General features: G+C 43.5%; 1 protein-coding gene across 1 annotated transcript in view; it reads left to right on the forward strand.

The window, feature by feature from the left end:
• Positions 1-25,940, forward strand: part of ATXN7L1 (ataxin 7 like 1) — a 127,794-nt gene that overhangs the window by 42,714 nt on the left and 59,140 nt on the right. Inside the window, exon 3 of the mRNA XM_015415051.1 lies at positions 9,945-10,049. Within this exon, the coding sequence (XP_015270537.1) occupies positions 9,945-10,049 (105 nt within the window). The remainder of the gene's footprint in view (positions 1-9,944; positions 10,050-25,940) is intronic.

The following is a 25,940-nucleotide window of genomic DNA, read 5'->3' on the forward strand; positions in this document are numbered from 1 at the left end:
TGACCTTCTAACCCCAATAGCTTATCGTTTTCTAACTTCACCCATTGCTTCATCCAGGTCAGACAAACCGCTTCATAATATAGTCTGAGATTCGGTAACTGTAGTCCACCTCTATCTTTGGCATCACTAAGTATCTTCATCTTAATTCTCGGTTTCCTGCCTGCCCAAACAAACTTTGATAATTCTTGTTGCCACTTTTGCAGCAAATCTGTCTTATTAAGTATTGGTATTGTTTGGAACAGGAACATCAAACGTGGTAGGACGTTCATTTTTATAACTGAAATTCTTCCCATCAGTGACAAATTCATTTTGTCCCATTTCTTAAAGTCTTGGGTTAACTTAGCCCATAGTTTTTCATAGTTGTTCTTATATAAGTCTATGTTCTTTGCAGTTAACTCAATGCCTAAGTATTTCGTCTTTTTTACCACTTCACATTGTACCAAGTTTTGTAGTTCCACTTGTTTTTGTTTCCTCATATTTTTACAAATAAGCTTCGTTTTGTTCTTGTTTACATAAAATCCTGCCAATTCTCCAAAGTCTTTTATTTTTTGGAATAGTAACGGTAGCTCTTCTATCGGGTTTTCCACAATAAACATCACATCGTCTGCAAAAGCACGATATTTATATTTAAAGCCTTTATGTGTCAAACCCTTTATCTCTTGATCTTGTTGTATTTTTTGTAAAAGTACCTCCAACACCCAAATAAACAATAGCGGTGACAAGGGGCAACCCTGCCGAGTACCTTTCTGTACTTTGAAGCTATTCGTCAATTCTTTATTTACATTCAATATAGCTCTTTGCTCCGAATAGATAGCTTCAATACAGTTTCTATATTGTTGTCCCGTATCAATTTTTTCCATCATCTGTAACATAAACTTCCAATTGAGGTTGTCAAATGCTTTCTCCGCGTCAACAAACAAAAAAGCTACCTCTTTTTCGGGGTGTTTTTCATAATATTCAATTGCATCCATTACTATTCTTACGTTGTCTCGAATTTGTCTTTTTGGCAAAAAGCCCGCTTGATCTTCTGAAATCACTGTTTGTAGGTAATTTTTCACTCTTTCTGCAATAATTTTTGCAAAAATCTTATAGTCATTGTTTAAAAGAGAAATTGGCCTATAATTCTTTACATTCGTTAGTTCTTGACCTTCCTTTGGTATCAGTGAAATAATTGCCTCTTTCCATGAGTCTGGCACCTTCTTGCTCAACCGTATATCGTTGGATAAAGCTTCCAGGGCCGGAACAAGTTCCTCTTTCATTTTTTTATAAAACTTTGCAGTAAATCCGTCCGGCCCTGGCGCCTTCCCCAACTTCGCTTCTTCAATAGCCTTCCTCACTTCCTCTTTTTGGATTGGTCCATTTAGCAAATCCTTAAACTCTTTGCTTATTTTGGATAGTGGAATCTCTTCTAGATATTTTTTAATCTTCTCAAGATCTATTCTGTTTGCTTGAAACAATTTAGCATAATACTTGAAGAAACTTCTCTTTATTCCATTAGGGTCAACGAATTCTTTTCCCTCTTATATAATTTTGGTTATTATTCTTCTTTCTTTTCTCGCTTTGAGTTGCCAAGCTAGATATTTCCCCGGTTTATTCGCCCCTTCGAAAGATTTTTGTTGTAACTTCTTTAAATTCCAATAGAGCTCTTGGTTCAATGATTCATTCAGCTGTTCTTTCAACAACTGAAGTTCTCTAATAATCTTCTTTTTCCCCGGTTTTTTCTTCAGTTCTTTTTCTTTTTGGGTTATTTGTTCCAACACTTCCACTTGTCTTTGAAGTTTTTCCTTCTTTTGCTTCACATTTTGCGAGATGAGAATCCCTCTCATCACAGCTTTATAAGCGTCCCACACTACCTGTATTGATGTCTCTTTGTTCAGATTTTGTTGGAAATATTGTTTTGTTTCTTCTTTTAACATTTCAGTAACATCTTTTTTATCCAACAGATCTTCATTTATTCTCCAGAGAAAGGATTTATTCCTTTCAATAGAGGTCCACAAAACAGGGTTATGGTCCGAATTACATCTGGGCAAAATTTCAATTTTGTGTGTTTTCATTGATAATTCTTCTGACATCCAAATCATATCTATTCTGGAAAAAGAGCAATGTCTATTGGAATAAAAAGTAAATTCTTTCTGTGTTGGGTTCCATTTAATAATACAGTAGGTAACTTGAATTTGAGTTTAAACTTCATTAAAGCTCCCATCACGAAGGAACACAAAAATTAAACAGTGCATGTGAGGAGTGGCCAGTTTGGAGACATGGGTCAGCATAAATGGAAGAGTTGCAGCAAGACCTTCTGTCAGATTGAGTGCTCAAATTCCTTAATGTTGTGTGGTGGAACATGGGAGTTCAATGACTGACTCATGTGTTTTGATTCTCTTTAAGGTTTTAAAAAGGAATGAGGAAGGGACTGTTGTTGACTGTGGAGTAACATTACACAAAGACCACAGTATAAGTACTCCTCTGTGGACCTTCCAAAGTGTGAGTGAGATTGAGGAGGCTCTGCTTCCCTCTGATCAAATCATTCCTTATTCTGAAGTTACATTTTGCAGACAAAGCTTAGTAATTGGGTAAAATGCATTTTTAAAATTTACCGTTTTCTGCTTTTCTTTATTTTACTGTTTGTTGTAATGCAGACCATGTAGTGAAGTTTCCACCATAAAGAAAGGTAAACATTGTTGACAGTTCAGTGTTTATTATATATTTAACAAGTGGAGACCCGCAACAAAATGTTGCGTACTGAGTTCATCTTGAACTCCGTTCTCTCTCTTCCCCCCCCAGGCTCTGTCTCCCCCCCTTCTCTCTCCCCCCTTCTCTCTCTTCCCCCCCTTCTCTCTCTTCTCCCCCCCCCACGATGGTGAAGATGAGGATGGCGGCCAAGGTGGAAGCCACCCAAGGGGGCCGCTCCAAGGCCGGCGGTCAAGTTGCCGCCACGCATGCCGCCGGCCCCGGCAAGCCGCTCACTCGGCCCGCATCCCAGCGGCCCGAGCCGGGCGCCCGCAGGCAACTTCAAGCAGGGGCACCGCTTTCGGGCGCGAGCCGGCGGGGGCTCTCTTGGGAGGAGGGGTGTGTGTGTGTGTGTGTCTGGAGCGCCGCCTTCTCCCCTTCGGACGTTGCCGCAGGCCGCTTCTCTTCCCTTCACGGGAACGCTGGCTCCATGTCTCTTCCCCCTCCTCACCGGTCTTTCTCCCCCGCCGCCGCTGCTGGGCCTCACCGGCCGTTCGCTCCCTTCCCCCGCACGCAAGCCCGGTAGGTCGCAGAGCATCCCCCCGAATTTTTTTTCAACTTTTTGCATTTTTGTGCACACGTGGGGACTGGCCCACGTGTGCACAAACCTCCCCCGGCCCCCCAGCTGCCCCCGGAGCGCTGATTTAGCGATCCGCATTCCGGGGGCAACTTCGCTATTAGATATATAGATTCTGAAGTTGACATCAGGGTGTGGATCCAAAACTATGCACAGTGGAGCCACGTACAAATATAGAAGATTTCTAAAAATGTGGGAAGCACCATGTTTGCAGACAAATCTTAAATTTTGAAAAGGGGTTAAACAGACATTGTAAGAGAGATGCCTCTGCTACATTGTAGTTGTAAAAGGAATGCCTACAGATCTTGTGAGACTACATTGTGAGATTGACAGTCATTTTGGAGTTGCTAAGCAATGTGAAGCAACGTTACCAGTGGTAGAGGGGAGACTGAAAAAGGTAAAAAAGAGGAAGGAGGGAACAAAAGGAAGATGAGAAGGGAGGCGGAAAATGGGACTGGAAATAATACTGAAGGTAGGGTGGAGACAGAAAAAGATGGGTGGGAGAGAAGTGGAAAGGCTGCTAGAGTTGTTGGGTTAGGAAAAGAAGCAAGTGAAATTCTCTGCCCCCATGAATCTCCATGGGTTCTGTAATCTATATATCTAATAGCCAAGTTGCCCCCGGAGTGCGGATCGCTAAATCAGCGCTCCGGGGGCACTTGGGGGGGAGGGGGAGGTTTGTGCACACGTGGGCCAGTCCCCACGTGTGCACAAAAATGCTAAAAGTAGAAAAAAATTTCGGGGGGATGTTTAAATCCCCCCGAAAGCGCACGGAACGCTCTGTAGCTGACCTCGCCGCCGCCGCTGCCTCCTCGGGGCCGGGCGGGCGGGGGGAGGACCGGCCTCGCCGCCGCCGAGCCCGGCAAAGGGAAGGACCAGCCTCTCCGCCGCCGCCTCGGAGCCGGGCGGGCGGAGGACTGGCCCCGCCGCCGCCGAGCCCGGCAAAGGAGGGGGGAAAGGAACGGCCTCTCCGCTGCCGCCTCCGCCTCGGAGCCGGGCGGGGGGGGAGGACCGGCCTCGCCGCCACCTCCTCGGTGAGATCGAGCGGGGGGGGGGATGGAGGAGACGGAGCTCTTCTCCCCCCCGCGAGTATCGCGGGTCCCCGTCTTGTTGTAATCTAAAAGACAATCAAAACTGATAGTTTTGGTAATCTCAGTGCTATCCTGATTTCTTACTTGGGCCTGGAAAAACTGTGAGTTGTTAATCACTTCCTCTTCCTCCTATAGTGCATGGTTCTTGCAGCTCCACTCTTGTTCACTAATAGTTTTGTTTTCCACGTAAACTGTAATTAATTGGAAATTATCTGCATTCTTTAGCATCTCTAGCATTCTAAGGTCTAATTAGCTTGTGCACCAGGGAGGCAACATGTCATTCTGATGTGTCACTCTTTGTTGCCACCAGTGTCAGCCACTTGTAGATTGTTTCCACCCTTCAAGACCTTGGGTAGCCTGAGATGATAGCATCTGTCTACTAGAACTAGGAATTACATTGACTTCTAGCCCACATCTTTGCTTCACTCTACATAGGGCCTGTCAGAATCCACAATGGAATTGTAAAATTCATCCATTAGGGAGGAGAGAACCCTGTCATGGTGTTAGAGTTTGAGGGCTGAGGTCCTAAGGTCATGAATAGAATGGTTTTGTCATAGCTGTTTTTTGGAATGGGAAAGGTTGCTGTAGTCATGGGATTGTTCGTGGTTTGTTCCCTTCCTTATAGGAAGGCTGCATGCTCATGATTCATTTATTTTAATATTCTGTCATGAATCAAATATGCCTATGGTCTTATAGAAGTCAGTCATGGTTTTCATTGTATGTGTTGTGACAGGAAAGACTTGGCTCAATCACTTTAAACACTATGAGGGATGTATTTGTTAAAAAAAATTTTTTTAAAAAAAACACACAGTGTAATTCTAAATAAAATCTAAAATTGTAAAGTAGCCATTCTGTCAGGTTGTTTTATCCCAGCACATTAACTAATGCAACATTAGTATAGGTCATGTAGTAATGAGTTGCCTTCTGTACTTCATCTAAATATGTTGTTTAATTTTTAGTCATAAGACAGTCTCCTCTTTGGTTATTGTCCTGTTATCTTTATTGCTTGTGCTTATCCATGTGTTCAGGAAGTTCAGTAAAAACCATTTGGTATCTTTGCTCCTTGGAAATGAATGTATTTTTAAAGTGATACCTGCACTGTGAAGTAAAAATGGGGTTGCTTTTGCAAGAAAAATTGAACAGGTATTCCTCTGCCAAGTGTATATCTAAGGCTCACCTTTTATTATGTGTGTATATATAATTTGTCATGATTACCCCATAGGGCATAGGGAGAATGTAACCTACAAATAGATGGGAATGAGAATCAACAGTCCTGATATACAACAACAGCAACTTTCCCCAACTGCTGTTTATTTATTTATTTAGTGGATTTCTACCCCACTCTCCCAGCGGAGCCAGCTCAGGGCGGCTTACATAAAAACATGTAAATTAATAAGATAAATAAGTTACATTAAAAACATGAATTACAATTAAAACAATTCAACCTGATATATGAATTGCTGCAGAATAGAGTCATGGTTTGCTTGATTCTCATGAGTGCAGCATGGATGCTGAGCACTCAAGTAACTGCTTGCATGTGCCAAAAAAAAAAGGTTAATGTACTATTTAGTTGTAAGTGCTGAAAGGGCAGATGTTGGTCCATGAATGAATACTTGTAGGTGCTGGCAGCAAACTGCTGGCTGAAGCCACTGAAATTTGAGGCACCAGCTGTGCATTTTTATCTAGCCAACTTTTCCCATTTTTCCTAAACTCAGATGATGGCTGCATCCTGTTCTCCCCCCCCGGGGGGGGGTCATCTTATCCTGTTCCTTTAATCCTGGGATGGCGATCTTTTTATCTGAGATGAACTTGAAAGAGCAATGAGGAATGATTTGTAATGTTGTGGAGTTGATTTTAGTTCTGGTTGCAGGCCCCATCTTGCCTGTTCCTTGATTTTAGCAATAAACTCTGTTTTCTCTTGTCCTAGTTGCCCTTGTTTGTGATGTGCCACCTCAGTTTGCCCCTGGCTTGGGCGCCTGCCAGGTCTTAGGTGGAAAGGTGCTTGAACAGAGATCACACTCATTGACTTAGATTGGGGAAGAAGGATAAATCTTGTCAGGAGGAGCATTGCCGCCTGAAGATGGATTACAGCATGGCATGCTGGCCCCTGTTTGCTGTGCCTCATTTGCCTGCATTGCCAAAGGAGGCCTTCTAGTCACCAGATACAAAATAGCGTATACAAGCTTATGGGAAATGATGAATGCAGGCACTTACTTGGGTTCCCCAGGATCATAATTGCCATCTTTCATTAGGCTTTCAGACCACTGGGAGTTAGAGCATCTTGTTAGTTATAAGGGCTGCTGATGGTTCCTAGCTTAAGGAAACCTATAGAATCCACTGTTGCTTCAGGCACCTCTCTGTGAGGGCATTTATCCTCTTTTTGTTGGCTGGGGTGGCTTTTACATTGGCAGTTTCCTGGTGGCCATGTGCATGCATCTCCTCTGCCTGTGGCTCAAGCTCCCAAATGACTTCTCTTTCACTAACTTTAACTTTATCCAAAGCCACTTGGAGGGTTTCCAGGTGGTACAAACTGATAAACAAAATGGCTTAAGTGAATTTGCTTAAACATTTATTCAAATGATGAAGTAACTTTCTAATTACTTTATGTGTAACAAGCTCAGATACCTTAGCCATTGTTTTATAGTGCAAACTTTACAGAGCTTTTTTTGGGGGAAGGATTAAGTGGCAGAAGTATTCTTCAAATTGTTTGTTGTTGAAGTGAAATCTTGCGCCTGTGTTGGCTTGAAAAAAAAAATTCTTATTCTGCTACGTTGCTGATGTGTGTCACTATACAATAGGAATCTGGGGTGCACTCGACTGTTTTCTGACCTTAAAACCTATTCTCCCCCTTAGTGGATTTTCTAACATGCAATCTAGTCAGAATACATTTTATATAAGTTAAGGGGCATTGTACTCAGTAGAATTGCAGTGTACACTTAAATTATTGTCCCAATATTTCTCATGTATAGTAGGGACATGCAGCTCTTCTGGATCCCGCTTTTAACATGTTAATTTTCAGTTTATGGCAGTTTATTTAAGCCAAATGGATTTATGGGATTGTCAGAAAATCTGATTGAATGCAGGTGATATCGAAGTATCACTGAAAATATCTCACTGAAAATGCCTATGGACTAATGTCTTGTACAGTACATGACTTTACCAATCAAGAGCAGGCCCTTATGGATTGGATCCAATGATCCTTTGGTTCAAGAATCACAGATCTTTTCCTGTGTTTCCTCCAGCAGTATCAACCATAGGAAAGCTGATTTCTGTGGTTGCAGGACCCACATGAGCTGGTAGCCATATGGCTGGGGAGAGATGTACTGAGGATGAGGGAAAGTGTGCAATTCTCCCCCTCTGTCCTCTCCCTGCCAACACCAGCTCTACAAATGTGTCACCTTTCCCTCGAACCCACATAGCTGTTAGTCCACACAAGCCCAGGAATCAAGTTTTCCAACGTCTGAAGGGACTGCTGGGGATAGGGGAATGCAGGAAAGATCCATGACTGCCCCCACATTCTGCTGACTAATCACTGCATCCAACCCCACAATGTGAGGTCCTGTATTTCAATGTGTGTTGAATGACCACACTGGTAGCTTCCTACTCTACCTCTGCAAATATTACATCTACTGCATAAGGCTTCCATTGGTGTGAGGGGGGAAATCAGCATTTTTGAATGAGTGGTACTGACCAGTAGGGATATATCTGTCATAAAACACAAATGAGGGAACAAATTGCTTAAAGTGAAACTTGTTCTTCAAGGATTTTCATTTGGCTTTAGTCAGTGGGATCCTCCAATCATATGATAGGTCTTCATGACATTCTAATCTCTATTTTATCAGATCTAATCTTTATTTAACCACTCATTTGCCAGCTCATTACAACTCATTATCCTGTTTGCGGTGTTGCAGCTTGTCTACAATTGACTGATCTTTGTGAACCGTACAGCATTGCTTCTTTATCAACCTTTTATGTGACAAAATGTTCTCTCTTTTCCTATCTCTGCCTTCAGTTTCTTCATGAAGAACTGCTAACTTACTCCAATTGTGTTACTCCCAAATTATTAGTTCACCAGTTCAGGTACACTGAGTGATTCAAAGATACAACAACAAAAAGCTGAGACACAATATCAGACAATAATTTTATTTGTTCAGTACTGAGGAACACTGTTGCTGAACCTTGTACTGGAATACCTATTTTGTTTTAAGTTAAATAGATTCTCTGTTTTAAAAATTAGAAAATGCGTACGCACCGTTCTTTTTTTCTTTTTTAAAAATCTTATGAGACAGTGAGCGTGCAGATATTTAGACTGGCTTTTTGTGCCGGTGTAGCATTGTGTGGTTTTTGAACAAGTCAAATCATTAAAGACTAACAAAATTTGAGTCACTGCTCACAAAAGGTTGTACCCTGCCACGAATTTTGTTAGTTTTTAAGGTGCTATTGGACTCTTGCTCTTTTCTACTGACTACTCTTCTACTGCTCTTTCCTACAGACTAATGGCTGCCCATCAAGTCAAATAATTGTCTTCCATTATTGAGAATGAGGCTTGTAGTTGACTTTTCTTTCTCCTTATGTAGAAAGTTGGGAGTGAAAGGAGCTAATTATTTCTTAAATAGGTCAGGAGTTCCCTTAGATTATTAATGGGAAATATCATGCTGGGACGTGTCATGTTGATTATTGCTATTCTTCACCCCTAGGATGGAACATTTAATGAGCAGAATGGGGACTGTTCCTTAGGAGCCTCTGCTTTGCCAACAGGCAAGGAGAATTGACCAAAAGGTTTGCTTCAGAAGGCCTTGCACAGGAGTCCTTCTTGATACAACTAGGGGGTCTTATTGTCCTGAGGATAATCAATCAGCATCTTATGTTTCCTGTGACCTCATTCCCCCCCACCAGCATGTCAGGTGGCACTATTGGTGTGGATCTTTTCCCTTTGTCCCCCCTCCCCATTCTTGTTCAAAAAGTGTCTAAACATTTGCAAGCTTACCATCTTATATAAACTCAATAAAGGCTTTATTAGGAGTGAATATATATGAGTATGACTTGGAAAAGGAGTCTTGTTTCTTAATTACAACAGTTTGAATGGAGGAAGATGATGGTTCTTTTCCTCCTCACCCTACTCCATTTTTACTCGTATGTTTGTTACCTACAATACTATGGGTTGGATCCCAGAAGACCAGTGGGTATACAACCCTCTTCTGAATGGAGCTTTCCCTGGAGGCAGGACATTCTGTTGGTGGTAGAAGAGCATCTTGTGTTGGGGGGAAGCGGTCTCTGCTGGAGAAGAATAACTCCGCTAGCACAGTGGATCCACAGGATCCAACGCAGAGATCAAACATTGTTTCTTGTGTCTTGAGTAGCCCACATAAGATGTCCCATTCTTAGTTTACATGAAAAAATGGTAGATAGTAGAGTTGGAGATGCATATTCCGTTCTTCTTTGTAGTGACTCTGATTTTTTTCTGAGTGTTTTTAAAACTTTTTGAAAAAGATTTTTTTTGAAAGGACAACTTCTAATACTTGTATATATATATTTTTTCAACTCTCCCACAGATATGCACTTATTTGGCCATTATCCAGCTCATGATGATTTCTATCTAGTAGTGTGCAATATCTGCAATCAGGTAGTCAAGCCACAGGTTTTCCAGTCACACTGCGGTAAGTGAAAACTTTTGTTCCTGGATTATGGCTCGGTGTACATGTCCCATAAGATATGGTATGCTAGGAGTAACATTTTTTTTTTAAGATGAACTTTTCACTTTGGAACTCATTAGTCATTTTCCTGCAAAGACTAGAATGTGAATACGCTTATGTATGTAAATATACACACACCTATCTGCCTTCCAGGTGGGGATGTGGATACGTGTTCTGTGCCTTTTCATTCTGTTCTAAGACCAGCCCAAGACATTTTGCTGACCGTCCAAACAGCATATCCCTTTCACTAATATGTATAGGCACTAGGAGATTACCCTGTGCAACCCATATCAAAATGGATGATAGGAAAACAGTTTCTCACTCCAAAGTGCCAAGTTTGGATAACTTTCTTGTTCCTCCATCCTTTTGGTGGGAAAGACTGCACCCTCCCACCTTTCGGGAGTGACGTGCTTCTGGGTCAGCCAGGTATGCAAACATAGGTAGAACCTTTGCAGAGGAACTGTGCATGCAAAATCCAACGCACGTAGGCCTGAGCTGTACAATTTGCACCCTGCATACAATCTAGGAATCGACTTAATGATTTATATTTACATGCATTTAGTTATATGGAAATGTTGCCCCTATAAGTAAGTGTTTTGTAAGCCAGAGGTGAGAAAGGAGGACCAAGGTGGGGGCAGGACAGTTTTTCTCCTTCCACTGCAAGTAGCCCCCTATGCAGCGCAAAAATTGTCGAAACAGGCCTCACATCACCATCTCTCCTTACCTTCAAGGGTACGAATGCCTTTGTTTTCTCTAATTTGAAAGTGTTGGGTGCTGTTTACTGTGTTAAACCCCCTCTCCACCTATCTGTACACCCCACAAGGGCAATGAGAGCTTGACTAATGCAGGCCTAAACAGTCACATGACTGGAGTTGAATTCATCAAGCCTCTGAAAGTGCTGCTGTATTTGCAGTACTTGCTTGGTCATGTTTCACTGTGATTTAGCACACAAGCATCAAATCAAGACCAAGGGAAACTGTCTGATGCATCCTGAATTGGCCATAAGTTCCCATTCAGATCAGTGGGATTTACTTTCCAAAAAAGCATTTAGGATCTGGGTTTTTAATTATTTTGATGTACCCTTGGTTTTAGTTTACCCTTAGTTATAATTGTAAATCAGGAGGGAGATTCAAGGAAAAGCCTTACTGAATTTCTATTCAGTAGTATGAAAGGGAACCCTGGTATGAGGTGCAAATATTTTATTTAAATACTGGCTATATGTAGCTTTTTCAAAAAAAATACTGACCCCGTTACATGCACTTTTCACTGTGGTAATGCTATTCACTCTGTCTGAAGGTAAATTTCTTTCTAAGGTATTGGCTGTGACCTCCTGGCTTGTGTGCATTGGCTCTCTCACCACACTGTGTGCTGATAGCCATGAGGATGTGAACACAATTCACACTGTTTTGGTTTGTGCATTTCTTTGAGTTATGGGTTAGCACCCCTCCCCCTTGGGGGCCCTCCTACCATGAACACTTAATGCTGCTATGACTATTTCTGATCTGATTAACCGATTATTAACTACTGATTTATTGGCTAACTATTTTGATGTGTGAAATCAAAGGAACATTTGCAGGATTTAGTTGAAATGCTTTTGACTTCCTGCTTTATCAGCCTTCAGTGCAATTAAGCTAGCTTTTTAGGAGAAGACTGCTAGTGACTGTAAAGTAGTTAATGGTGAACTATAAGTATTGAGTTTTGCAGTGGGCTCAGAATGGTCATTACTTACCTGGCATTCTGGTCAATCTTTCAGCAACAAATGGTATAAGAAAAGTTTTAGAGCACATATATTTTCACAACAGGCAGCTGACAGGTTAACATTTTATCCAGGAAAACAATCTGTGAGAAAACTGGCAGTACTGTCACTAGAATATTAGATACAAGCTTAGAGTGTACTCTTTGCTTGAAAGCACTGTAAATAATAATCTAAACATTGTACATGCTCTAGTCTAAAACTTGGGTTACCAAGAAGAAAAGGTCCAATAATGCAAAAATTCAAGCACTCACAAATAAAGAGAACATTTGTTGATCTTTGGGGGGGGGGGTACCCCATGCAAGAGGCAAGAGTCTAAAATTGTGTGACAGTTGGGGGTTTGCTTGATATTCCCCAGTACGGAGAAATATGGTGTTCTTGGGAGGTTTGGGCTGTACAGACCCTTCACCTGTAGGGTTAAGTTTCTCTCTCTATAGCAGAGAACAGACAGGAGGGGAGAAATCAATTGTTTTCCAAGTCTCACCCAGTGAGGCTTTAGAAATGGTAAGGGCCTCCCAGGACAGAGACAATGAAATGTCAGCTCACACCTCCAACTTAGAAGCTGACTCCTAGAAAGGGACAGAGACTTGGGGAGAGGTTTAAGAGGCTAGAATGCATCTTCCTAGATACTTCAGGAAAGGCTTCTTTGACCCACGGGGTGGGTGTGGGGGGACTAACAGATAAATAAAACCCCTTGGCACAGAGGAGGAGGGCTTGTTTTTTTGGCTGATTCTCACATTTGGGATTCTGCTGAAGGCCACCATTGCCATGTGGAGGTCTGGCTACCTAAACAAAGACACCAAAGTAATGGAAAGCTTTTAGAACAGTATAACTTCAAAGTTAAAGAATGTTAAAAAATAAGATCAGCAAGGGCATATACAGAGTGAAGGACAGAAGAACTGCATGTTTACACCTTTTGGATTCCTTGCTCAATCTGTTGCTATGCTGAGTATGCATGTAGATATCTTATTTTTAATAAATGCTTTATAATTTTGAAGGCTAGTAGTCGTTCTCTGTATCATATTAGACCTCCACTGTTTGAATGTGCCATTTAAAATGGGCACCATGAGAAGGGGTGTGGTCAGTTGGCAAATTGCTAATCCCTCAGTGGTGCTCAAGTACAGTAAGCTGTCCCCGTCATAACGAGTCACTGGGTAGCAGGAGATGCAAATACTGGGTGGAACCTTAGCACTGTAGTTCAGGGAGAGGAATCCAGGAGCCATGGTCCTCTGAGTGGTTAATTCCTACAAAGGCCAGTTGGTGACATTGGTACTAAAAGAGGGAGGGTCAGGAAAGCTGGGAGACTGGCATGCTGCCAGGTGAAGACTTGGACAGCTGCTGTTGCCCACATGCCTCAGAGGGCAGAACAGAGTAGTGATAGTAGGTTAGTGGGGCTGTTTCGCCACACCCAGCGCGATAGCATCAGCTGCTGAAGAGGCAAGCTAGAAGTTTGGTTTCTCTCTTGGGTAGTACCTGCTGTAAAACTGGCAAGTGAAGCATGGCAAGTGAAGTTCTGGACCTTGCTTAGATGATTAAGTAGATCTGACTACATGTTATAATAATCTGTTCTGCACTACCTATGATTTACTTCTATATTCTCTGGGGTTGCTGTACTTTCTAGAGGCTGGAATAAAAGCTAGTGGCCATATTCTTTACTCACATCACCATCACCTAGCAATAAGTGCTTCACAAGTTATGGAACCTACATGCTTTGGGGGTAGGTCATCGGCAAGAGGGGCATGGTGTTGGAAAGATTTCTTTTAAAGGAGATTGGTGTCTGTCCTTTGTCTTCGAATGTCTGGTGGTTGTAGAGAATTGTACATAAACATAAAGAATCATTATTGCCATTGCATATATGTAAAACTGTGAAGCATTTTTAACCACTTAATGATTGAAATTTTGATGTAGTACCAAGTAATGTGCTTCAGGGGAACCATATCAGAACTATGAGGTATTAGTTCATCATTACTGTCTTAGTTCCATATGTTGTTTCAGTGCTCATATCACTATCCCACCTGAAAGTTGTTTGGTCAGCTGTGCAGATCCTTATCAGTACAAGAAAAATGTTGGGAGAGTCAAGGACATGAATTCATTATCAGTAGGCTAAACTGAAGTAGCCTTTTAAAGAGCAGTTCCCTGATGATCATGAGGTTTAAAAGTAATATTAATTGAAATATAAAGCTGTGGCTCCTTCTTTAATACAGAATTTTGGCAAGCCAGAAGTTAAAGTGGTGCACCCTAAAGGAGGGCACATTCACAGTTAGGTTATGTTTGGAAACCAGATAATCTTGCCAGCTTTTTAGTTTGATTGGTGACAATCAATCTAGCCCTGGACAAACCATTTACATCATTAAGTCTGGATGAGTAGAGGTAAGCTCCGTTAAGGTGCTATAATTCAGAGGGTTGATTTTGTAACATTTGTTTTACTTCTTCGGTAACTAAACAGGCACAATGGAATCTCCATAGTAGGAAGCTAGTTTTGCATATGAAATCACTACCTTGTGTCTGGGGGCTTGCCTGGACTCCTCTGTTCCCCCCCCCCCACCAGCTCCAGTGCTGGAGAGGGTACAGCGCCTGGCAAGGGCTCTTACCCAGTGGGGACCAAGAGGGAGATGCTGGGAGAAAGTCCAGCTGTGGCAGCTGAGGCAGCAGAGGGCCTTGCACACAGCAGAACCCGATGGCCCGAGCGGCTCTGAGGGCAGGGGGCGTGGCTTAGCACATAGGCGTCAGTGCATGTGGCCCGATGGAGGGTGGGGGGCCTGTCCCCCTCAGGAAGACACATCACCCAGCAACCTGTGGGATTGGCCCAATGCCGCCAGAGGGATTGGGATTGGCCCAATGCTAGAGCAATCCAGCCAGGTTGAGGTAGGATGCTGGTGCTGTTAACCTCCTCTCTGGACTATGTCTGAGGCCCAGGAGTTTGACAGGCGAAGGAAGGAGTGTGACAGTGGAAGGGGCAGTGCACAAGTCCCATGAGGGCAGAGCCTCACAGCCTGTATAAATCGATGTTTGTGACCAAAAAAGTGTCATTTGGTGCTTTAAAGATGAGTGGTAAACAACCCTTTTCTCAGCATCCCACTAGTTTCTGTTACCTTACTATGTCAAATAGAAACTATTTGCCATCTTCAAGACCTTTCTGATATTGCTTTACCCCCTGTCACATGAGGTACGAAGTTCTTTTACGCATAAGCTGGCTGGTATGCCATCTAACTGCCTCACTTATTCATAAGACAGTGGGTTGGATCATGCATATGGTGGTGCCTTCCAATGATGAAAGGGAGAAGGTGATACCTTTAGTGGGATCCAACCCAGTGCCTAATACTCTAATACCTTACATTCATTTTATGGCAAACATGCTGTGTCCATAGAGATTGTAACATGTCATTCCTACATGTTTGTAGATCACTGTCTTTCTATGGAGTGTCCCCATGATAGCAGAAACCGTGGCTGGTAGCAGCTTCCAGTCATGCATGTGCATGCTTATAGTGTGTGCAATATGTTGTTCTGATTCCTACATGGCAGTGCCTTCTGTATAGGAATTTTGTACTGTCTAGAGCAACTCCTGTAGCTTTCTAGTACGGCTCTGTTACCCCAAAAACCATGCACCATTTCAACAACAGAGGGACTGCTCTATTCCGGAATTAATCTCTCCTTTTAATAAGGAAGCTGTATCTGGGAGGGGGCCCCCCCCCATTTTCTTTAGTTCCCCCTTCCTAATAGCAGATTGCTCAGTGAGGTTGGATTTTGGCTGGAATGCAGAGTATTTCACCCAACTAAAATGTTTTCCAAGCAATAAGCAATTGTCACCACAGATTTAAGAAATACGTATTTATGCTCATAATAATATTAGAGCTTTAAAAACGAATCCATTGCAAACAGACAAGAACAGTTCCCTACGAACCATGACAATTTTCTAGTGAGCTGGAGTTATATTTCACTATTCACTTCTCTCTATCAGTTCTACACACATCGATATTTGCATACAGTTTAACATTGAGGAGAAATTTCAGCCGTACTCCCTCCTGTGTGTACTGCTCTGGGTTTAGGGTCTCTGGACCTCATATCCATTAGATATCCAGCCTCTGATTTTTAATAATAAAGAGAACTTGGGTTGTACCGATCTTGTGTCTGAAGGGCCGTTCTGGGAGCTGTGGATAACTTTTGTGGTTTCTCGGTTTGCTTTTTTTAGGATGCTCTTTCTTCTGAAGTTTAGTTTCAGCTAAAGAATTACAAAAACTGTGTTACTTATTTTCAGTGCCCCAAAACTTCTGACATATTACAAACTTGTTAGGATTACTTCTTAAATCACATCTACCTTTTGCCTAAAAGCTGAAAGCTCTTTAGATAGTCTGCAGTGACTCTTGCTGAACCCAATTACTTCTTGGCAAAAAAATTGGGATCGTTTTCCTCCTTGAGAAAGAAGATTAATTAAAATTTGAAATTGTATCAGCTCTTGTTTCTCTGTCTGTATATACAGTGAGCAAGGCCCACAGGAACTTATTAAAACTGTTCATAAGCCCCCAGGGGCAAATAATTTTTTAAAGCCAGCTTGATGTATCGAGACAAAGATCTGGGAGATCTTAGTAAAATCCTCATTCTGCCCTGGAAGCTTACTAGGTGACGCTGGGCCGGTCACGCGCTTGCGGTCTACTCTAACCTACCTCACAGGGTGGTGGTTCTGAGAATAAAATGAGGAAGGAGACCCATATATGCCTGTTTGAGCTCCGTGGAAGAGCAGTGTTTTAGATGTTTTAGATGCAAAAAGGTTAACATGCTACACAGAAATGAAGTGACCAGAATATATGGGAAAGTCTCACAGTTTGTTTGGTATTGGATTAACACTGATCATAAAGATGTTTATTTGGGACTTGCTGTCACATAAAAGTATTTAGAGATTGGAATGTAAATAAGGAACCCTTGTAGAATGAGAAGAGAATTAATGGGGCCTAATGAAGATGTGCCTTTTCAAACCCAGGGTATGGATACCAGGATGAAGCTGAACTTTTACATGCCTCTAGTAGACAGTTGTATTTCAGTCATATCTGAACATTTATTGCTGACTGTGACTATCTGATCTGTTCTGGGATTTTTAATTGTATTTGGTTCATTGTTTTCAAGAGAATGTAAGCTGCACTGGAAGATTCCAGTGGGCTGAGATATAGGGGTACACATTTTAGTAATAATAATTGTATAGGAGGAAAGTGTAATGTAAGAATTATTTTATAGATCCCGCTCTCCAAGAGATCACTGAATGACAGATTCTGGAAGCAGTTTCCAAAATCACAGCCCATTCTCAAAGATGGAGAATGCGCTCGCTCTCATGTTCTTCTTGTTCAAGTGTCTTCTGTCAATGGTGTGAGTTAGAGTATCTGTGTACGTTCCTTCTCCCGGCTTTGTTCCACTTGATTTTCCTAAAACATATTCCTACAATGTGACTGTGAGACGTGTCCTATGTCTGTCCTGGCAGCATGCCTTCAGCTGTGATCTCCGCACTGACATGGGGAAGGTTTCCTAGGCTTCAGAATGAGTGCAGGAGAGAATTAAGTAGCTCCTTTATTCCAGCTGGCTGGTTCCTGCAGCTGGGAACCCTCCAGCCTTCTCCCTCCCCAGCCATTTGGGAAACTTCCCTGTTTAAAGGGAGGTTGCTCCACCCCCTTTCCTTCTGGGATCCAGCAGGATCTTTGTTGGGTATTACGAGTTGAAAACACTCAGTATATCTGGGGTTAAATGTTTGTTTGTGTCACTCACAGGAAGTCACATGTTTTTCATGTAACCAATGTTCTTTAGCTGTAGAATACCCGGGAATTTTCTCCCTGATCTAGGAATCTGATAGGGACTAAAGTGTCAAGGTGTATTACCATTTTATGGCTTCTCTTCCCATCTTTGTTTGGTGTTCTGAAGAAGAAGAAGAGTAGCCATAATCTCTCTCTTCTAGTTTTGTCTTTGTAGAGTAAGGATGTAGCCGATTTAGCTCTGTTGTTATTTTCATCCCAGTTACCCTTCCCATGCTAGAATTTAGTAAAAAACTTTATATTTTAATCACACATGGACTCTCAGTCTGAATTATTTTACTCTGGCTCTGCTGGACCATCTTATCTCTGCTAAATACCATTTTTTCAATATCTCACTATCACCCAACAGTCTTGCTCCCAGGCTCCCCTTCCCCTTACTCCCTCGTGCTTCTGCCCCCCCCCCAGTATCATCCCAGGTGGGTGAGAGCCCCACCCATCGCTCTTGCCTCTGTCCTAACCATGCATGCCCTGCTCAGCCCCTGCTGTGCTCAGGTGGGCCAGTGTCTCCATCCCACTCCCTTTCAGCAGCCTACGTCTCTGCTGGCTTGCTGAGACGCGTGTCCGTATGCACAGGTGGGGCTGGCGCCTTGATGAGCTTCTACTGCAGCGTGTTTCCTTGTGAGTCTTGCCTGATTGATGGTTGGATGTGCATTGGGCCTGCTTTATCCCCCCCCCCCCAAAGGACATTTCTTCCACTCTCCCAGGTAAGGAGGAGGAAGGCCATCCTGGATGGTCTGGGGTGTCCAGGGATCCCAGACAATGGCCTAGTAAGAGAGAGAAAGACAGAGCCAATATGATGTGCTGGCTGGAATGCGACTGGTGAGATCCCAGGTCAAATTACTGTACCACCAGGAAGTCCACTGCTTGATCTTTACTGAGGAAGGGGGTTGAGTGCTACCATTTGTCAGTGGAAGGCACGGATGGTCTCGATTCTTGCCTGCATTGCCCTTCCCCCGGCAGTCTCTTCCTACCATGGAAAGGTGTCATGCCTTGGGTTGTTGCGACCTCCATGTACACAGGTCGATAGGCTGCAGTGAACGGATACTGGCAGAAGAGGGAGGAGGGGTGGTATGGTGTAGTGGTTAAGTGTGCGGACTCTAATCTGGGAGAACCAGGTTTGATTCCCCACTCCTCCACTTGCACCTGCTGATGTGACCTTGGGTCAGTCACAAGCTCTGGCACAGCTGCCCTTGAAAAAGAGCCGTTTGTGTCAGAGCTCTCTCAGCCCCACCCACCTCACAGGGTGTCTGTTGTGGGGAGGGGAAGGGAAAGGGGTTTGTAAGCCGCTCTGAGACTCCCAAGTGAAGGGCAGGGTATAAATCCAGTCTCTTCCTCTTCCTCTTCTCCCTCCCTCCTCTCTTTTACCCACATGGCTGTTAATCTATGTAGGGCCTGTGGCTCTGAGAATCAGTTTTCCCAGGGTTGGAAAGAAATGCAGGGAAGATCCACTGTTCTGGCACCAACCCAGTATCTCTCTCTCTCACACACACACAAACACACTTCACAGGTTTGTGCTAAGGATAAAATATCAGGAGGGTGCCCTGTTTCCTCCCAAGGATTAATGTGAATACTAACAGGCATATTCCAGTTTGCAGGTGTCAGTAATTGGGCCTTCCTGCCTACATGGCTCTCATCATCTTGGAGGCCAGAGTCAGGAATGTGATGATTAGCTCTTCTTGGGAACCTGTGGCCCATGGGATGGGAGGGGGGAAGCAGGAGCAATGGTGTAACCTTGGTTCCAGCAAGAGCATGTTCTGATTGGATTTGAACCATCACCTGGCACCTGATGCTCAAGACCAGTTATTGGGCTAGGAGCCAGAGAAAGACCATGCTAACTTTGTGATTCTGGTGTGCTGAGGCCTGGACTATGATATGCTTGGCTATGTAGAGAATGCATAAGCCTCTGTCTTTGATCTTGAGTCTTTAAGATTGTGCCATCTAATACAAGGTATTAATGTGTTAGAAAGTTAGCCTCCTTGTTTTTCTCTGTTGCATGGCTTTAAGAGTTTGTGTTGCCTAGAAACAAAATTATTCTCTAAGTGTTTAATAAACTTTATATGTTTTTATCAGCGTTTGGGCTCTTTGACACCTATGTATGTTTCAGGGTTGACCTTTAACTTAGTTTTTACCTCAGCAGCAAGTAGAAATCCTTCCTAATTAGCTTGTGCTTATCTATAATCCTGGAAGTGCCTTTATTCTGACATTTGAAATACTGTTACTGAGCCATATTCCTTGAATGGTAAAGAATTTGATTTCTGAGTCCCTAGGATACCATCACTAAAGATCTTGAAATCTAAGCACCTTCTCTTTAACCCCCCACCTCAAATCCTAGAACAGTTGTGAATTTTTTTAATGTTATCTAAATTTCTTTTGTAAAGTGGATGGTAGTTCTAAATTCTATACATGCTGAGAAATTTCAGAGTCAGGCTGTTCCCTCCCGTTCTGCAGCAGAAGACTTTATGCTGGGGAGAGAATTATTGGGCTAGTGGCAAGGTACAATCCAGAGGAAAAACCACTTCAAAACCTCTGTTCAGGCAGTAATTTCTGTGCAGTGTTGGCCACTTCCATTTTAGGACAACTGTTTTCTTAAATGTGGCCAGCAGAGGGAGCTCTTTTATTATATAGGCGACTTCTTTCTCTTGGTTTTCCTAAATTGATCTTTGTAGTGTGACCTTGCAAGAGACTGAGAGCCACTGTGATCATGTAACTGCCGGAATGCTAGATTTTGACTGGAGGCCACAATTAAAATCTCTGCTCCACCATGGCTTACTTTATTGATGCCCTGCCTTTCTCCCTAGTGAAGACCAAAAGCAACTTACATCATTCTCCTCTCCTCCATTTTATCCTCACAAGAACACTGAGGTAGGCTAGGCTGAGGTTGTGTGACAGACCTAAGGTCACACAGCAGTCTTCCATGGCAGAGTGGGGATTGGGTCTCCCAGATCCTAGTCCAACACATGCACAATGCTCTCTGGTTGAGCTTCAGCCGGTGTGGGGGTTCAACACCACAATGCAACAGCAGGGGGTGCTGTTGGTCAGAAATCTCTCCCATATTGCCTTCCTCAAGCAGTCCAATCCAGTCACATTAAAGGTCACGGGATCTTTATGGAGCAGCAGCCATGTAGGTTAGGAGGCAGCAGTGGAAGGGGAAGGGGAAAATGCTGTCCTGCCTCTTGCAGAAGAGGGTGGATGGGGTAACTCTGTTCCCTCCCACTCCTCATGGCTCCCCACCTGCATGGTTTTTTAGTCTCTGCGGGTCCTTCAGTCCTTGGAATCAACTGCTAGCAGGAGGGATATTCAGGAAAGATCCACCAGCCTTCCACCAGTATCTGTGAAAAATACCTGCTTTAAGGATAAATTCTCAAGAGGGAGTCCTAGGCATGTTTCAGAGTTGGGCATTAATATTTGCTTTGCCTCAACAGCAAAACAGAAACCTTTTCTCATTAGCTAGGGGTTATTGATATCCTGGAAGTGCCAGTATTCTAACATCAGAAATACTGAGCCAAAACCTAGATTTGCAAATACTTTGAGTGCTGTGTCCCTAGGATACACCATCAGATATCTTTAGATCTCCCCTTTGAAAAGCACTGTTAAAACTTAGAGTTGGTATAAATGCAGATATATAACCTAGATGTCAATAAGTATTTCAAACACTTTCTCACTTTCATGTAAATTTCTAGCATGTTAGAAGATAGCCAGATATGCTGGTACTTATTGTCTAGCACCTGTGCTGGTTCTAAAAGACAACCCTTTTTCTCACCCCAGTCTCTAGGACAGTTTTGTAACATTTTTTCCTAAATTACCTGATTTTTTATTTATTTTTTGTAAAATTGATAACTAGTGATCTAAATTCTGTACCCACCAAGTAACATCAAGACTAGAGTACTGTAAAGCACTGTACATTGCTTACCCCTCAGAGTCAATTCTGAAACTCAAACTGGTGCAGAATGCAGCTGCTTGGCTGTTATCCGGAGCTAGACAGACAATGCATATTACTACCATTCTGCGGACAACCATTAGTTGCCCATTTGTTAACTGGGCTCAATTGAAGGTATCGGCTATCACACACAAATCCCTTCATGGCCTTGGATAAGTGACTAGGGACTGTGGTCTATATTGCTGTGTATTGCCTACTGTTTGTAGGATCCTATTATATAATAGAAGAAAGGCTAAAGCGCTTGGGGCTCTTTAGCTTGGCGAAACGACAGCTATGGGGTGACATGACCGTAGCGCTCTTGGGGGAACATATGGAGAAAGGCGGTCCCTTAGGTACGCTGGACCCTGGCCTTCAAGGGCTTTATAGGTAAGAACCAGCACTTTGAAGCAAATCCGGTATGCTATAGGCAGCCAGTGCAGTGCCTTCAGTGCAGGCTGGATGTGGTCCCGTCTAGTAAGACCCATCAACAGCCTGGCCGCCGCATTCTGCACCAGCTGCAGCTTCCGGATTAGTGACAAAGGCAGCCCCATGTAGAGAGCGTTGCAGTAGTCCAACCTTGAGGTGACCATCGCATGGATCACAGTGGCCAAGTCATCGCGGTCAAGGAAAGGAACCAACTGCCGCGCCAGCCGAAGATGGTAAAAGGCTGACTTTGCAGTGGCTGCCACCTGGGCCTCCATCGATAAGGTGGAGTCCAGGAGCACTCCCAAACTCCTAACCCTCGACACCGGCACGAGCGGCGCCCCATCGAAGGCCGGGAGAGGGAGCCCCGACCCCGACCCGACTTAGGCCCAGGACCTCCGTCTTTGCCGGGTTTAACTTCAGCCGACTCAGTCTGAGCCAACCAGCCACAGCTTGAAGTGCCCGATGAAGGTCATCTGGGTCGGAGTTCGACTGGCCGCCCAACATCAGATAGAGCTGGGTGTCATCCGCATATTGATGACATCCAAGCCCAAACCTCTGGGCAATCTGGGCAAGGGGGTGCATATAGATGTTAAATAACATTGGGGACAGTACCGCCCCCTGAGGCACCCCACACTCAAGCGGATGCCTCAGGGACTGCTGTTCCCCTATCGCCACCCTTTGTCCTCGACCTTGCAGGAACAAGGCAAACCATTGAAGGGCGAGCCCCTGAATCCCCACGTCAGCAAGGCGGTGGGCCAGCAGCTGATGGTCGACCGTATCAAAAGCGGCCGACAGATCTAACAACAGCAGTGCCGCCACACCGCCTTGATCCAGATACCTACAGAGGTCGTCAGTCAGGGCGACCAAAGCCATCTCCGTCCCATGACCTGGGCGAAAGATTCAAACTTATAGCCAGAGAATGAACAGCAAATTAAAAAAAAAAATTGCCCCCCCCCAAAGGGGATTTTTTTTAAATTTGCATTTCTAAAAACTACAACGAAAAAGGGAGGGGAAACCTACAAAATATGGGGGAAAGAAAAAGAAGGCCAGTAAAAGCCCAAGTGTTGAAGGTTACAAACTGCTTATAAAAAAGATTTGTTACTCTTAACAATTGCTTTCAGACATGAGGAGTGTTCATCAGTCATCGCTTCAGTTGTCAAAACCAGCTTATCTGACTAGACAGAGAATAATTCCATAGCTAACTAACAAAAACATAGCCTTTAAAAGACATTGGCTCTCCCTATACGCTTTTTCCCCTCCCCCACAGACAAAATATTGTGGAGCCAAGATTCCCTCAGTCAATACAATCATACAAGTTTATCCTCTTCCTTCTCTGTTGTATCTTCTTTTCCTATCAGCTTCAATATAACAGGCTCTGTCCATTTAGTACATAAATTGCATTCCTTTTTCCAGGACTTTCCATCGCTTCCTTACTTGCCTTAGATCATAAGAGTCCTTCCTTTTGTTGCTTCAAACGCACACTGATTGGAGAATCCGACCGCTCTCTTTACAGGCAGATTTTGTGACGTGGGGGTGGCCATGGCCAGCCCTTTGCTCCAGAATTGCTTTTTAGTCTGCTTGCAACCATCCCATATAAGCTAAACTTTAGAGTCTCCATACAGTCTCAGTTTCCTCTATGATCAAGGGTTCGCTGCTTCTTGATATAAACACTGTCATTTTAAAAGTGCAGCTACATTTAGAGCCGTTCCCGTCCAATACACCGCTTTAACCAGCAGGGGGTAAATGATTTTAAACTGCAGGAAGAGTCTATGGTTAGGTCACATGACCTAGCTCTCCGTTCTCCTTCCTGAGGAAAGCTTGGGTCCCACCTCCCTCGATGCCTCTGATCGCCATCTTTGGGGGATGTTTGCATTTACCGAACAAAATTGCCAAAGTCTCAAAGGTCTGTAAGCGCTTGTTTTTTGGAAAAAATTCTCTGCTCTAGTCCACTGCCGCTATAAGCTCCCCCCTCCCCCAGTCACGCTTCCGCTTTGTTCATGTTTAGGGGGGAGGGCGTCCCCCCCTCCATGCTGTGTTGGGCTTTAATGTTTCATTTTAACTTTTAACTCACTCATCTGTCCACAAAAACGATCCAACAGGTCTCACAAAGGTCCCTGGGACCCCGCTGAGCAGAGTAAAAACGCTGAACTTTCAAGCACTTGTCCAGGTGTGCGTTGCTTAGTCCCATTCTGGTTTTTTGGCAGGAATCCTGCCTGATCTTGATGTATAATATCAATTAAAACTTTTTCAACCTTGTTGCAATTATAGACGCGTATATTTTGTAATCGGCATTTAACAATGAAATTGCCCTATAGTTTTTGATATCTTTGTCATCTGTCTTTGGTTTATGATCAGGGTGATCAGAGCTTCATTCCAGGAGTTTGGCATGTTTCCTCTTATTGCTATATCTTGTAGTAAATCTTTAAATGGAAGTGAAATTTGATCTTCAAATCTTTGATATACCTCTGTTAGTATGCCATCTGGTCCTGGAGCTTTATTTTTTTTCTGTTTCCTAATCGCCTCTGTTACATCAAAACATGATATCGGGCCATTTAATTATTTTTTTTTTCATCAAACACCTTCTTATTCCATCTTGATATATAGTCTTTAGTTGCGCTCGGTTTTACGCCATTCCGCTAGATCTCCGGCGCTTCTCCCGGTCAGTCCAGCTTATGCCCGAAGGCCACTCAGCGACTGGACCATCGGGGCGGAGGGGAGCCTCAATTCTCCGGCATTACGTCATCGAAGAGGCTACCCCTCAAAAGCCCCCTGGCCTGGAGCCTATCGCAAAGGCTCCGTGGGGGTGTCACTTGAGGTGGCACCCCTCCAGGCTGCTTGTGTGCGATTCGCCCTCCTCCGTTGTGAGGAGAGCGTCTGCCATCGCTGTTCCATCAACCAGAAGTCCCCCAAACTATCTGAATTGATGTTTCCGGCTGCAGGTTTCTTTTTAAAAAATTATTAATATCTTTTTTAGTTTTTTCTACAAATTGTTCTTTAATTAACAGTTTTTTATTCATGTGCCATCTTATCTTCCTCTGGGTACCATGCAATGTCATTTTTATTGGGCTATGGTCCGCAAATGTATTAGGAAGGATTTCTATTTCTTTAACTTGATTCGCTAAAGTGATAGAGGTCCACACTATATCTATTCTTGACCATGAGTTATGTCTATTTCAATAAAAGGTAGTCTTTTTTCTCCAAGTTTCTCACTTTCCATAAATCTACTATATTTTGTTCTTCCGCTAACTCCATGAATGATTTTGGTAGTGTGTTTCCCCATTTTTTCTCAAGCTTTCCCTATCCACTTCGGGGTCAAACAGTCAGAAACAAATTAGAATGGGAGACTGTTGAGTTACAGGTTATTACAATGGAATCCCCAGAGCTTAACAGAGAACATTGGTATCATGGGTCAGCTAGGGCTCAGCAATAGCAAGGACTCTTCAGGAGAAGAGGACTCCTTAGAAGAAGAGGAGCCCTGTGTAGCCAGCTCTAAATCAGCAGAAGCCAGCAAGCAGGGAGATGAGCTGCAGACGTGTCAGGGTTCACAGCCAACATTTGGTGCAGAGCCACCAACAACTCAAAGTGCATAGCTCCTTGCCCAATGCCAGCTGCTTACTGATAGCAAAGATGAGTAGCTGCAGGATTACTCTCAAGCATGACCCAAGAGAGGCTGTTAGGTGTGGAAGCAACAAGTCGAAATCCTTCCAACACTGTGACCACTGCATCGCTTCTTGCCTTGTTCCTGTGACTCTTTGGACCCCTGATTCTGCCCTCATGAACCACTTGAACCTGCTTGTAGATAACTGTTAGATTTCCAGACTTGGCTGTACGGACTGACCCTCAGCTCTTGACTTTGTGCTTTGACCTTGTACTGGACCTTGAATATGCTGCTTGAGTTGGTGCCCTTGCCTTACTTGTTCCATGCTCTGACAGTGTGGCGTATGCCGGCCCAGTTCCTGACAACTGAT

The sequence above is a fragment of the Gekko japonicus genome, unplaced genomic scaffold, assembly GCF_001447785.1.
Source record: "Gekko japonicus isolate JY-2015 unplaced genomic scaffold, Gekko_japonicus_V1.1 scaffold5, whole genome shotgun sequence".
Taxonomy (NCBI): Eukaryota; Metazoa; Chordata; class Lepidosauria; order Squamata; family Gekkonidae; genus Gekko; species Gekko japonicus.